The 15,189-nt window shown below is 49.7% G+C and overlaps 1 protein-coding gene and 1 pseudogene across 2 annotated transcripts in view; one reads left to right on the top strand and one right to left on the bottom strand.

Annotated features, from left to right (window-relative positions):
• Nucleotides 1-9,346: 9,346 nt before the first annotated feature.
• LOC308438135 (peptidyl-prolyl cis-trans isomerase D-like) lies at nt 9,347-13,385 on the bottom strand (annotated as a pseudogene). Its single transcript has 2 exons — nt 13,041-13,385; nt 9,347-10,313 (listed from the first exon to the last, which is right to left on the bottom strand). The product of its transcript is annotated as a peptidyl-prolyl cis-trans isomerase D-like (transcript).
• Nucleotides 13,276-15,189, top strand: part of AGO2 (argonaute RISC catalytic component 2) — an 80,210-nt gene continuing 78,296 nt past the window's right edge. The window contains exon 1 of the mRNA XM_080938904.1: nt 13,276-13,405. Coding sequence (XP_080795030.1) covers nt 13,384-13,405 — 22 coding nt within the window. The 5' untranslated portion in view covers nt 13,276-13,383. The remainder of the gene's footprint in view (nt 13,406-15,189) is intronic.

Genomic DNA, 15,189 nt, shown 5'->3' with positions numbered 1-15,189 from the left:
GATAAATAACATTAAATGTCACATTCTGTGGATTTCTGACATTTTTGAACACTATGTAAAGTAATCTGGAATGTTGTCCATTGACTACTCTCAGCTATTTCTAATAAAATATTTTGAAAACACCCTAACAGTAAACTCAGAGCCATGAATTTGCTATCTGGTCCTTAATTCATATGCTTAATCAGATCAGATCAGCTTGTAATGGCATTCATAGAAGGGCTGGGTCCAAGCCCTGTACTCTTAAAATTTTGGTAACAATAGAGGAAATTTATACCAATGAAAACCTTGATTCTGAATCAAAATAAATCCGTACCAATGTAAGAAATTATAACTTTAACTTAGTAACAATATGAGGATTTCTACCAAATGAGATTACGGCTGTACAATGAAGTCTAGCTAATTCCTCCCTGTTAAATTATGACCATTTCTAAATTCTCCAGAAAGACAACTTTAGAATAACCACCTCCAGACCCCAAGCCTAGGGAACTGTATTGATGACACGTCATAACTTTTTCCAGATGTACATGGTGTTGAGATATCTTTTCGGGGAGGAAGGGAAAGGAAATGAGGGAGGTGTTTGGCCTTAAGAAGACCACACCAATGATTGCTGTAGTCTCTGATGTCCTGACTGGATCCGGCTGAAAGTCCCTGAAATCAGGAGTCAAGCAGGTCAGTTCAGCGTGTCTGACGATGAGACTCACCAAAGCTGTACATTCTGTAATATGTACGTCTCAAAACAACATTTTAGTATCATCAAAATATCAGTTTTGTTTGATTCTCTGGAATCTAGTCTTCAGGGGGTCTCCCTCTACCAAATCTGATCCATATAGCTCTGGAAGATGTCCAAAGCCTAATCACCTTTTCTAAAACCACAAAGACAAAAACTTTTTCCCAAACCAGCATATCCTTCAGTTGGCAACCAGAAAAGCGTATATCGTGTATTCTCTCCCAGAGAAATAATATAACAATACTCAAAATCACACCCATTTTGAAAACTAAAACAATCCAAAACAAATGAAGTAAACTAAAATATTGTATGAGCCTATTCTTAGGCTTTTCTAATTTGTCATGCCATGATATAAACCAAAAATTCCTGTGGATCCCATGTTAGAGAATATAAGTTTCCTGAAGACTGTAATATAATCTATCCATTATGCTCTTTACCTGGAACTACAGACTTCTATTTTTCCTATCTTAGTTCTGAACCCTGGGCAAAATTCCCCACATGATTTGGACAAACTCTGTATATAAATCTATCCTAAAAGCAAATAAACCAGCCTTTTAATGAAATCATACTCTAATCAACATCTGTTAAGGAAGGAGACAGCTTCCATTCTTCAGCTCTCTGACTCAAAGCAGTCATCTTGTTTGTTTTCATAGTAGGGGACCTCAGAGCCTGTGAGCAGAGACAGGTCTCCCCCACCCCCTTGAGTCCACATGACTCAAGGGTGCCATCTTTCTCTCACTTAGAAAATAAAACTCTTAACTCTCAGGCTGATAATCTTAAATTTCTAATAGATTTCTACCCCATGTTGGGTGCCACCTGTTATGTTAAATAATAATTTTTAAAAAAGGAAATGGTACTATGCCACACTAGCCCATCACAAAGCCCTTGGACTTTCTTTTTTAGAGTCAAAGTCTTACGGTGAGGCTCGGGCTGATTTTGAAGACCTTTTCTGAGACAAGATCTTGCTGTGTGTCCTATACTTCCTAGTACTCGCCGTGTAGCTAAATCTGTAGCTATAGCAGCCTGCCTCAGCTTCCCAAGATCTGGGACTACAGGCACATCCCTACCACCTCCATGCCTGGCTTATGACATTGTATCCTTGTAGGCCTGTTGGCTATGGACTGGTGGTGTCTGACCTGTGTGGGTTTACCACTGCTTTCTCACGTTGGCTCAAGGGAATCCCACATAGTCGTCACTAGGAGGACTAGAGAACCAAAGATAGGACCTTGCTGGGCTCCCTATCCAGGGTCACTGACTTTTGGGAGACTGCTTGACCCTCTCTTCTTTTTTGGACTTTGGTCACCTAGAGAACACTGTAAATATCACCATGGCCCCAGCAGCCCAGCCCATCTGAATGATTGATGTTACGGGCTGGAAAGACAACACGCAAGAGTCACCAATGCCTGCTTTTGCGAAAGCTCCTCATCAGCATTTTTGTGGGTGGAGGCTGATTGCCAGTTGCATAGGAACAGAGTATCTGTTTCTATGGCAACACAGTGATGCCTTGGCTTGAACAAAGACGTGGTGGATGGCTAGATAGTGCATCTCCATCTGCTGTGTTGTAGAGCGTGGGAGGCAGGTGCTGCTAGGTGACCATGTCCCCAAGAGTCTGTTGTTGAAAAAGAGCAGCAAGATGTGAGGCACCCACAGGCAGACAAGCACAGCTGTGAGCAGCTGAGGTGCCTAGGAAAGATGTGACTCTTGCTTCAGGCTTTCACTTCACCAAGCCCACATCTGAAAAGATTCCAGCATTCACAAAACACTCCACAGAAGGCCCAGGGGCACAGTTCCTCACAAAGCAGGAAGCTATTGCTGCCAGGTTTAAGGGTGCTTGTGAGGCCTGGCGGAAAGGACTGTGAGAGCTGAGCCTTGGGGACACTGGGAAACACTGCCTGCAAGAATGGAGCCTGAGGTCTACATGGTATGGAGAGCCAGAGGCCTCATACTCACACACTCAGTATGCGTCCCTGAAGCTGCAGTGCACAGCAGCTGCTGCCCTCCCTGGGGCTTCACTTCTGGGTGCATGGTCACACTGGTGTTCTCCGGCCGTATCTGCCCTGAACTACATCTCTAAATGCCTAGCCACGGCAGTTCAGCAGGCGATCTCAGCCGTACAGAGTAAAGGATGACAGTCATTTGAAATCTCTGTGTTTTGTTTTTCTGACAGTCTTGATGTGAAATCTTGGCCGGGCTGGAACTTGTGGCCGTCCTCTGTTCTCTACCTCCCATGTCCTAGGATTGTAGGCATTATAAGAGAATTAAGAGCAAGGAACTCACCTTTCTGCTGGAGTAGGCAGTGACTCAGCATCAGCCATGTAGACCATCTTGGGGTTCTCAAGCTACACTTCAAGTGTTTGTTAAAATACTCTCCCTTTTTCTTTTTTCTTTCTTTCTTTCTTTTTTTTTCTTTTCTTTTCTTTTTTTTTTTTTTTTTTTTTTTTTTTTTTTTTTTTTTTTTTTTGAGACTGGGTTTTTCTGTGTGGTTCTGGCTGTCCTGGAATTTTCTCTATAGACCAGGCTTGAACTTCTAGAAATCCACTGCCTCTGCCTCTAGAGCACTAGGATTAAAGGCCATCCCCCTCTCTCTCCCTCTTTCCCTCTCTCCCTCCCTCCTGCTCCCTCTCCCTCCCTCCCTCTCTCTCTCTCTCTCTCTCTCTCTCTCTCTCTCTCTCTCTCTCTCTCTCTCTCTCTCTCTCTCGTGTGTGTGTGTGTGTGTGTGTGTGTGTGTGTGTGTGTGTGTTTTGATGGGCAAGATAATCTGTGGATACCTTGGATAGATTTTTAGTCTGATGAGGTGAAACCAGGAGCCCAGTAGGTTTGCACAAGGGACTTAGTGTGCGCCCTTTCCATATAAATGGGGTTTCTGATGAGATCCCTACAGAATTTTACAGGTTTGTAGCTGGGGAAGGGAGAAAGGTCTTAAGAAGTTAACTAAGCTTCATTTCCCGACTCTGGTAGTCTCAGCTAGACTCCAGGACAAGGGACTCCTTTCTCCTCATGTCCCTAGAGATTCCCTTTGCACACAGCTCTTGATTTTTGTCTCTTTTCAAGACATTGTATTTCTGGCTCCTTTAAGTCATTTTATGTGTGCCTTACTTTGTTCTGTTTTAAGATAGTCTAATGCTTAGCCCAAGCTGGTGATTACTATGTAGCCCAGGCGGGCCTCACACTGATATTAATCCTCCTGCAACAAGGCTTTTGACTCTACATCTGAGGCTTGGCTGCTGGTTGCTTGGTTGGCTGAGGCAGCTGTGTTTACCTCAGCTGGAGAGCTGGACAGTGCTCCATGAACAACTCAGGCCAGGCGGGGCCTATAGCTACAAGGGGGAAGCTGCTCTTGGTGGTATTGGTGGGACCCAAGCTGGGGCCAGGTTGGCATCTGCACACAGGCCTCTGAGTACAGCCTCAGGCCTACCCTAATCACACAGTGTCTTAGAGGATGAGCTAGGCTGTGGGGCAGGGCATTCTCTTCCCCAACCCCTTCTTGCAAACACCTAAGCCTGGTTTCCAGCTCTGTGCTTTCCCTGCCCTGGGAGTACACCAGTGAGCCAGCTTTAGGTCTGTCTGCGCCTGTGGGAAGGAGGTTGCCTAGGGTTCTGGCCTTAGGCTGGAAGGGCTCAGAGAACGGAGTCACTTTGATATAACTTCCTCCTGAGCTCCCTTTGTCCTCATGCAGGGAAAATGAAGAATGAGCAAAGAACAGTCAAAGACCCCTATCCCGATCCACGCAGCAGCTCAACCACAGACAGGCACCATGTAGGCTTCAGAATCACACCTGGTGACCCAGGTTCCCAGCAGAGCTGCACCACCTCCCTGCAGTCATTCACACCAGGGACCCCACGGGATGAAATAGACACCGTCACAGACCTTTAGACTATACCTTACTAGTGACCTGGGCATCTTTGGAGTCAAGTTTACAGTGAAGACAACAGTCCCTGTGCACTGATAAACATCTGATCACATATTAACTGTTTTTCTTGTACTTGGAGCCTTGCAGGAAAGTCTGCAATTCCAGTTTGCCCATGCACGTGTGTATGAACACACACACACACACACACACACACACACACTTTTTTTCCGTGCCAAAGATTAAACTCAAGGTCTTAACACATACTAGGCACGTACTCTACCACTGAGATCTATCCTCAGCCCTTATATATTACTTTTATTGTTGGCTCTTAAAAATATATATGCTGTGTTACATTTTGGTGTATCTGTACATGTATGTGTACCACACATGTCCCCACCTTTCATGACTCATGTGTGGAGGTCAGAGGACAAGTTGGAAAGAGCCTGTTCCCTCCTTCTACGATGGTTCTGGGGTGGAACTCGGGTCATAAGGTTTCATGGCAGGAATCTCTACCCACTGAGCCACCTGACTGGTTCTGCTTAGAATTCACTATGTAAGATGGGTATGTGCCTTCAACCTCAGAACTTGGGAGGCAGAGGTAGGTACATCTCTGAGTTTGAGGCCAGCCTGTGCTACAGAGCCAGTTTCAGAACAGCCAGGGCTACACAGAGAAACCCTGTCTTGAAACCCCCTTACCCCCAAAGAACTCCACAGCATAGCCTGGCAGACCTGTTACTTAGAGAGATCCTCCTGTCTCTCTGCCTCTGAGTGTTGCAATGCATACATAAGCCACCACAAACACGTAGTCTTCGGATGAATGAGTTCTCTGAGGAGATAAGGTGGGTATGAAAGTTCCCAGCGCTCGAGCTCTGCTCGGAGTCTACACATCCAAGAATGGAGCCTCGGGTATCAGAGTGACAGGACCTTCACATCCCGTCTTTATCCCAGCTGCCTTCATCCTTTACAGGGATAATAGCTTTATGTTTCAGTAGAAGGTGTCCTTTTGTAAGGACTGAAACCAATGCAATACCGCATGTGTCAGTTTAATGTGTGGTAGCTTATGGAGGAGCCGAGTACATTCAGACCTAGGTTCAGGAAGAGCCTAGAGACAGCATCTCAGGAGGACTGCCCCAGAGCCTCTCGGGAAGTGCTGCACTTTAGAGCAGGCAGCAGGGTTCAGCGCCAGCTGTGTGGTCCCTCTGCCTCAGTTTCCCATCTGTAGGATGAAGAGCTTACAAGAGTTCCTAGAACATGCAGCTGAGGGCCCTAGACCTCACAGCCACATTTGCTAACTGTGACAGAGCCATCCCAGGACCCACAAAGTCTGCCACAGGCTCCTACTACTCAGTTTGCTTGTCCAGAGACAGAGCAAGACTCATTTAAAAAAAAATGTATGTTAGTACATTGTCACTGTCCTCAGACATACCAGAAGAAGGCATCAGATCCCATTACAGATGGTTGTGAGCCACCATGTGGTTGCTGGGAATTGAACTCAGGACGTCTGGAAGAGCAGCCAGTGCTCTTAACCACTGAACCATCTCTCCAGTTCCCTCTTCTCATCTTTTTAAAGTGAAACTTTATTTATTAAAGATTTATTTATGCAGAGCAATGGTGATGCATGCCTTTATTCCTAGCACCTGGGAAGCAAAGGCAGGCAGATCCCTGTGAGTTCGAGGCCAGCCTGGTCTACAGAGTGGGTTCTAGAACAGCCAGAGCTACACTGAAAAACTGTCTCAAGAAACAAAAACAAACAAACAAACAAAAAAAAAAAAACCCAAAACCAATTTATTTTATTCTTACTTGTAAATTTGTCTGTGAGGCTATGCACACGGCATTAGATCCCCTCGAGCTAGAGTTCTGAGATGCCGGGCGGGCAGGCTGGGAACTAAATATATCTATTTACCTCCTATATCCCAGGCTGGCCTCAAGCTTCCCACATAGTCCAGGGTGACCTCCAACTCCTGGTTCTCATGCCTCCACCTCCTCAGAATTTAGACTTCAACCATGGGTCACCATGTCAGATTCATGTGGTGCTAAGGATAGAACCCAGGGATTTTGTGCATGCTAGGCAAGTCCTCTACCAACTGAGCCCCACCACCAGCCCTTCCCTTCTCATTTTAAGAGCCCAGTAAAAGTGCCTCAATCCATAGTTACATAATGGGACAGATCATGGCTTAAACACAACAGAAAGTGGAGCAGTGGACCGAGGGTCTACTCGTGTATAGACCTACGGGGGAGGCTGAGGCTCTCTAGTAAGACAGAGGATGGAATGGAGAAAGGAATAGTAAAGCAACCAAGGGAAAGGAAAGACAGCCGGGTGTGGTCATAAAGGGGGGGGGGGCAAGAGGATCAGAAGTTCAAGTGGGAGCCTCAGCTATTTATTTGGTGAATTTGAGACCTACCTGGGCTTCATTAGACCTTGTCTCAAAACAAACAAAGGAAGGAAGCCTGGTGGGTGATAGCACACACTTTTAATCCTAGGAGGCAGAGCCAGGTGGATCTCTGAGTTCTAGGACATCTGAGGCTACACAGAAACCCTGTCCCAAACAAAACAAAGGAATACTAGTGTCTGGTGATAACTACTCCAGATTTGCAGGTGACGCCTTCTTACTACATCCTCGTGTAATTGAAGGAGCAGAGTAGCACTCCTGGGTTTCTGTTGAGATGGGGGTCTGTGTAGCCCAGGCTGTTTGGTGCCATGGCTCCAGCCCCACGTGCTGGGACAGTAGGTGTGCACTCATGGTCTTCTCTTGGGTGAGGACTTTAGCGTGAGTTGGAGTGCACACAGTCAAGGGGTCTGAAGCTATCACTTGCCCCACAAATCCACAGGGTGACAGTGCCAGGTACTCAATTAGAACTGTAGGGGAAGGGCAGGGATTGGAAACAGAACATGGGCAAGGTTGGAACCCCTCTTATAGTGTCTGCTTATGTTCTCGGTCCATCCACTGGCCTGTTTTGCACTCCCAACCCTGACAGCATTCCCATGCCTCAGGCACATGGAACACACACGATTAGAACTCCCAGTGGCTTGACCGAGGGGGCTGAGCCTCACACACCGTCACAGGGGTAAACACAGAGCCCAAGCCCCACACAGATGCTTTGACTCTTCCTGCAATGGGCTGGCCCTGCAGGGTCATGACTGCTGGTGTTAAGGCTGCTACAGGTGGGCTAGCTGTCCCTAACATACAAAAGGGCATGAAGGTCTAACGCACTGCATCAGAGTTCATCTTGACCCCTACGGTAACAAGACACAGGCAAATGTCTTTGGCAAAGTGTGGAACCTTGTTAGGAGGAGGGGTCAACCCTGTGTGGAGCTGATTTCAGGAGGAATTACAGGGCAAGGGGAGAGACAGGGATGGGTGACCTAGGTTAAACAGTGAGTGACACAGTGATGTAAAAATTGTGGGCTGGGTGTTGGAGAAGGTGTTTGAGATCGGGCTCTGTGCCATTACCTCTCCCCAGCTTCAGGACCAGCAGGCAGTAGTAGTGCCTACTGTGGCTGCCTGTGAGCCTAGTACTCTTTCCACAAACCTATTGACCCTTTACGTTCTTCTCTGAAGCATCTCAAGTCTTTTGCCAGTTTTCCTGTTGTGTTGTTACTTTTATTACCTTTTTAAAAGATTTATTTATTTCATGTACATGAGTACACTGTCTTCAGACACACCATAAGGGGGCATCAGATCCCATTACAGATGGTTGTGAACCACCGTGTGGTTACTGGGAATCGAACTCAAGACCCCAGGAAGAACAGTGTTCTTAACCGCTGAGCCATCTCTCCAGTCCCTTTTATTTCCTTTTTTAGACCCTTATATATTCCAGATGCAGTCTCTATCATTGGAGATACATATTATATACAGACAAAGGACATACTCTTGGGCATCGCATCTCTATAATACTGTGCAAACATCTTCCACTCTGTGACCGTGCTACTCTGATTTCTTTCTTTGACATGGGGTCTATTGTGCAGCCCCGGAACTCATTATAAAGACTCAGAATGTTGGAATTTATGTGCTGCCACAGCCAGCCACAAGCAACACTTCTGTTTGTTCGATAAGACATGGTTTCTCTCTGTAGCCCTGGCCATCCTGGACTACACTGTAGATGAGGCTGGCTTCTGATATCTTCCTGCCTCTGCCGCCAGAGTGCTGGATTAAAGGCATGTGCCGTCACTTTTATGCCAAGAATCTTAGCACATGAAAGCTGGCAGGGCCCACAGAAAGTTCTAGTGTGGCCCAGAGGACAAGAGGACTCTGTGGGTAAGTGTGTTGGGGACAGGTTGCATATTGTCCATGATAGCTCAGGGCTGGGTTCTTTGCATGCTGAGCAGATTCTGAGGCTATGTCCCACAACCCTGAGCTAAACCAACCTCTGGATCTTTCTAAATGACTCAGGCTGTGGTGTTTAGTTACAGCAACAGAAAATGGACTGGTTTTCTCCCAGAAGAAGGATTCTTCAAACTTTGCTAATTTGATTGCAGTCAGTAAATGATAGTGTTGTTTGACTCAATACTTCCCAAATTATTATTATTATTTTTGTATTTTGTAACACTTTATTTAAGTAGGAACCTCTGTCAGCACTGCTCTGTAAAGAATGACAAAGATCAAGAGAAACACTTCAGGGATCAAGTAGACAGTGATATACATTGTCCTTTATATAATCAATGTATAATAGTTAAAGAAGGTTTAATCCTTAGTAAGCAAATACTTTTGCATACACTGCGGTCTCTTTATCTTTCTGTGCCTTTATCATTTGACTCTGAGCAATTCTGCCTAGATGGCTTTATCTCCTGGGACTACCTCCTGCTCCTTCTTACAATCAGCCAGTGCTTGATCACATTCTTTTAATCCTTGCCATCCTTGTGCTTTTCTGTCGAGTGCTTTAGTGTTTGAAGGGTCCATTTCAAGAGCCTTTGAGCAACTGTCAACTGCCCCCTGCCAATGTGACATTTTCAATTTATAAGCACCAATATTCAGCACACAACTTAAGGCTCTGGGTTGCAGTCTGGATATATCTGCTTTCTCAGTAACAGCCTTGGAACTGTCCATGTACCTTAAAACCTTCACATTTTTAATAGCCATCTCCCAGTTCTGAGAAAAGTATTTCCAATGTTTTTTAAGTCTTCAGATATAATAAAATTTTATCTACATCTTTTAGATCTATATCTGCATCCTCAGGGAAATCTGGATGGCTGTCACCAGAGCCATCTTTGGGGAATACTCCCGTCATCCTCTTCTTTCAGTTCTCCACGTTCTGTGATCACACAGTTTCGAAGGTTTTTCACCATTCACTTCTACATTCTCAAGCACCCTTGCCACACCTACTCCTTTTATTACTTGACCAAACACCTCGTTTCCCAACCAAATGAGGAGTTGGAACTGTTGTGATAAAGAACTGAGAGCCATTGTATTGGGGCCTTCATTTGCCGTGCCCAGCAAACCCTCCTGGTCATGCTTACAATGGAAATTCTGATCTTCAAAATTTTCACCGTACTTTCTCCACCTGTCCCATTCCGATTTGAGAGGTCTCCACCCTGAATCATGAATTTCTTAATTATCTTGGTGGAAAAGACATCCTTTAAAATGGAGAGGTTTTCCAGTTGTGGATCCAGTACCTTTTTCTCCTGTAACCAATGCACAAAAAATTTCTGCAACTTTGGTAACAGTGTCTGCAAACAATTCTAAAACAATTTGTCCAACTCTCCCCGCTGATGTCCACGTCAAAGAAGACTCGTGGGTTCTAGGCTGCTGAGGGTGGGTGGGACAGCTTCGCTGTGGGCTCTGGAAAGTGGGGCACGAGTGTCTCGTGCACGAGAGGGGCCCCCAAATTGTTTTTTTCTAATGTATATTTTAAAATATATTACTATATAATACATATTTTGAAACAAGGTCTGCGTAGCTTTGGCTAGCTTAGAGCTCACTACGTAGACCAGGCTGGCTTCCAACACATATAGATCTACCTGCCTCTGCCTTTCAAGTGCTGGGGTTAAAGGCATGCACCATACCACACTTAGCTGTTTTTTGGGGTGGTCCTTTTCTCGATCCCTCTGCCTTAGTGCTAGGATTACAAATATGACCACACCAACTTGAAGAACTAATAGCCCCTAAAGTTGATCCCTTAAGTGCCCTGGCATTGGAGCATGCTTTGTGCAGAGCCTCGGACTCCCTTTTCTCTTTCCTTGGCGGCCATGGATCAAAACTGGGAGAGCAAAGTGTTCTAAGTGCCTGAGTCTGTAGCTACATATAGCACCAGGAGCCCCAACACAAGAGTGGGAATTGTGTTGGGAGGGGCTGAGGCCTCCAATGCTGTGTGCCAGGTCAGACTGGGAACCCGAGAAGGTTCTAGGCAAGAGAGGAGCAGACACCTTTGTAAATTGAGTCCTAGCTTGCCTTGCTGGCCAGAAAGAAGGCAGTAGAAAGGCATCCCCCCACCACCTCCTGCTCTGCAGGTGGGGTGCGGGGAACAAGTGCCTTGGGGATGAAATTGTCAGAGGGAGAGATGGTGTCCTTGGCTTGGGCTGTGGGTCTGCAGATCTTTGGATGGTGCATCAGCGCAGGAGAGGGTGGCTGCACCCTGGAAAAGGGCACTCTGAATCCTACTGCTGGGCTGGATGTGAGCCCGGGACTTAACTGGGCACTAGCTGCGGAAGGAGACAGACAGGAAGCAATGGCATCCATCCACCAGCAGAGAGCAGTGTTGGGTCTCAGCAGAGACACAATCCAGCCTTCCCGAGATTATCCTGCCTGGAAACAAAGTTCCCAGCCTCCATCCTACTGCAAAGCCTGCAGCTTTTCCCCCAGGTCCTAGTGTTACGCTGCCAAGCAGGAGCGGAGCTGTGGGGCTTCAGAGTGAAACATGGCTCCTGGAATGGCACGGTGCAACCACAGGTACCCAAGGGACTGCTCCACACCGCCCTTTCTGCTAGCTTGACACAGTAGTTGCTACTTGGTTGTTCTTAGGATGTGTTACCTACAAAGGCATCTCTGGGCTACTTTAATTTAGCTTGTTTGGGATCTTTTCATCCCTCCCTTCCTTAGAGGCAGGGACTCCTAGACTGTCTCAGCCTCCTGGAAGCTCACCTGGTTGCCTGGGAACTCTCACAATGATGAAGTCACGCTGCCAGGCTGATGCTGGCTTGTTGGCTCAGGGCCAAGCACACTGCTGCACTGGATCCCATCTGCAGACACACTCCTCTGTCTTTCTCACCCCACGCTGGAAGGGGTGCACACAGTGTCCATCTTCCCTGTGATGAGCAGCGATGCCCAGTGTACCCAGACTTCCCCATGCTCAGAAACACATGTGCAATCATGCTCCGTTTTTGTGGTGTCTTGATACCTGGCAACCTACCTATTCCATGCCCCCCCCCAAACAGACTTCATGATTTTGTTTGTGTGTGGGGTCAGTGCTGAGAGGGAACCCAAAGACTCATTGGTCTTCAGGCAGTGCTCTACTACTGGGTGAAGTCTAACACCGCCCCACCCTCCAGTGGTTTTGTATTACCCTGGCTGGTTCTGAACAAAGATCTCTCCCGAGTTCAGCAAATCCTGTCTCCACCCTAAAGCAGCGGTGACCCACCACAAGTGCTGGCCACAAGGTCGCTCACTCGGGAGGGAGGGGGACCCAAGTCTTCTGTGTATCCTAGACTGGATTTTGCACTGCCATCCTCCTTCCTCGACTTCCGAGTAGCTGGGATGGCAGCCCTGCAGTGCTTTATCTAGTTTCCGCCTCCTCCTTTGGAAGAGGTTATTGGAAGGAGAGCTGCTATTCTTGCTCCCCGGACTATTTTTGAGCACTACACAGGTTATGGAACCTACCCCGATGTTGGGGTCCCTGCAGTTGGACCCCGTTTGTCTCCTGTCAAGCGTGCAGGATGAGGCGGAAGCTGACACTGCCTCTTCTATAGAAAAGGTGGCAGAGACAGCTGGACAGGACTGGGAGCACATGCCGGAGACAAATGGGGAAAGGGCAAATGTGCACAGAGCATGCTGGTCTGGGAGCCTCAGAGCAGGACTTGGGGGCTGAGCCCAGAAAGCGGGGAGCCCCGACTAGATCTGCCCCCTGACAGCTGATAAAATTAATCTTGAACTTGCTGGGCTTCCTCGGTGCTTTATTAGGATTATCTAGGTTGTCGAGCCGCGCCGGGAGGTGGCGGTATGGCCACGCGCATGGGTCTGGCCGCGTCCAAGTTCAAGCTCTGGGTGGGGAGCTAGCTTCCCGTCGCCGTTTCGTTAATAACTTAAAGAGCCAGGCTGAGGTGCAGGGGCGGGTGCGCAGAGAGACGCGGCCGGGGCTCTGCCACTCGGCGCGGGAGGACTCCGAGTCGGGTCGCAGTGCTGGGCTGGCCGCGCCCGGAAGCCAGACGTAGCCTCGCTCGGTCTGAGGAAAGGTCTCGGCCCGCGTGCCCCTGGTCGCTTCTGGGGTCCCTCATTCAGGACAGCCACGCGGGGGGCTGCCACCGCGACTCACCCCCATCCCACTGCCCCGCGGGCGCGCGCCGCCTCCAGCCACCTCCCCTGCCCCCCCTCCCTGCCACCTTCCCTCCTCCCCGCCTCCTCCCTCGCTCCCCGCTGTCCCCTCCTTCCCTCCCTCCCCGCCGTCCCCTCCCTCGTCGTCCCTCTCGCCCCTCCTCCTCCCCTCCCCCTCCGCTCCCGCCGCCTCCGCCCGCCGCCCCGGCCGCGTCGGGTAAACCTGTTCTGCGAGGCGTCCGCGCCGGGGCGGATCGAGCGGCCGGCGGCTCCTCGCGGGTCGCGGCGTCGGGGCCCGTGGAGCGCGCGGCCAGCCCTCGGCCGCGGCCCTCGGCAGCGCCACCATGTACTCGGGAGCCGGTCCCGGTGAGTCCTCGCGGCGCCCCGCACTCGTGCCGCGGCGGTTGGCGGTTGGCGGGCGGGGCGGGCGAGGGCGGCGGGGCCTGTGGGGCCGCGGCGTAGCCTCGGGGCGGCCGGGCAGGGCCTCGGGGCCGGGAGGCCCAGTGCACCGGAGCAGCGCGGCCGGGACATGTAGGGGGGGTCCAGGCCGGGCCTGCAACGGGTCTCCGTCCTCCCGCAGCGCTCCTCCCTCCGTCCCCAGGCGCATAGCTGTGGGGCCCAGCATGCGGGGCCCGAGGCGGGGAGCTGGACGGGTCGGGAACCGAACCCCGGGGCCCCGGGCAGCCGCCCTCCCCATTCAAGTGTTAATCGCCCTGCGATTCCCTAGAGGAGCGGGTGGCCGCCGTGGCACCCCCTTCCCGAACCAGCGTGCCCGTTTCTCTGGAAAAGTTCCAGAAAACTTAAAAACACGAACGCATTTTCCCACCCCGCTTCTCGAGCAGAGTGGAGGGCGGTTTACTCGAGGGGTTGAGAAAACAAGTGTTGGGAGGCTTTTTCGCCTTCTCCCGCCAGGCACGTGGCTCCATTTCCCGGCTGCCCCGCCGCTTGCTCGGGCTCAGCCTGCCCCCCTTTGTCCGCCAGGCTGTACTTGGCGCCCGCGGGCCCTCCCTGCTGCCCACCTGACCTAGTGGTTCGGCCCTGGGGCCTCCCTAGACTTCTTCACTGTGGGGTCTGGAAGCCTCCCAGATCCTCCCGGGTTCCCTATGGTGCTTGCTCCGGAGCCTAGTGCGCCTCCTCTCCTGATGTCATAGGGCTCCTCGAATGCCCACTGACCAACTTCTAAATGCGTTAAAGGGCTTCCCAGCGATTTGAAGACCCTTTTAACCTTGCGCTTGGGAGGTGCCCGGGTCCTGGGGATAGATGTTGGGGTCTGGCGCTCCCCTGCGAAATGGCCAGGGCAGCCTCCTGCCAGATTGGGAATCCCCCACCCCCACCCACCAGCTCAGCAGCTCAGCGCTGTGGAGGAACCTAGCAAACCTCAGCTTCGAATCTGAACGTTTTTTCCAGAGTGCCAGTTTCCAGTGACTTCCTTGTGGACGAGGCCAGGCTTTTCTCTATTTTGCGTATTGATCCTTTCAGCTTGCCACAGTGGGCCTTTCTGAAGACAGGCAGTGTAGGCTCAGAGAGGTTTAAGAGCCCTTTAACATCCGGGAGCCAGGGAGCATTAGGGCAACCTGTTTGAGCTCTCCTATAGAAGTGTTTTCCCAGTCCCTTTGACCTTGACCCACTGTTGGAAGTATTTGCTTGGTGTGGATTAGACCCGGGAGTTCCCAGGTAGGGTGGAAGTAAGAGCCTACTGTGTGTTCTGCCAGCGGATCTTGTTGCCTTTTAAAAAAGAATGCGGTAGCCGCCTGAATCAACCGGTTCATTTTGGTCACTGGCAGCTTTGAAGATGGCTGCTGCTGCGTGGGCCTCCGCATTGTGGCCTAAGGGAGAGACAGTCCCCTCTAACCAGAAAGCCTTGGGTGAGAAAAGAGATGCCTGTAGGGTAATTCTTGGCTAATGGCAGGCTGGGAAGGAACCCAAGTTTCAGGTGGGCCAGTGTGCTGTAATTGCAAGGCTGGAGTGCAGCTCCGGTTTATTGTACATCCCAAGGCTTTTAATTTTGTTTACAAGGACCCCCCTCCCCCAAATCTCTTCAAAGAGACTCCATATTTCCAAGTCCGGAAGAATGGAAGGCCATTGGGTCTGAATTATAAAACAGTTACAAAGAGTTTCGCTGTTTCTGAGCTTGATGGGAAGTAAAGACT

The sequence above is a fragment of the Micromys minutus genome, assembly GCF_963924665.1.
Source record: "Micromys minutus genome assembly, chromosome: 27".
Classification (NCBI taxonomy): Eukaryota; Metazoa; Chordata; class Mammalia; order Rodentia; family Muridae; genus Micromys; species Micromys minutus.
This window is presented reverse-complemented; position numbering and strand designations above follow the sequence as displayed.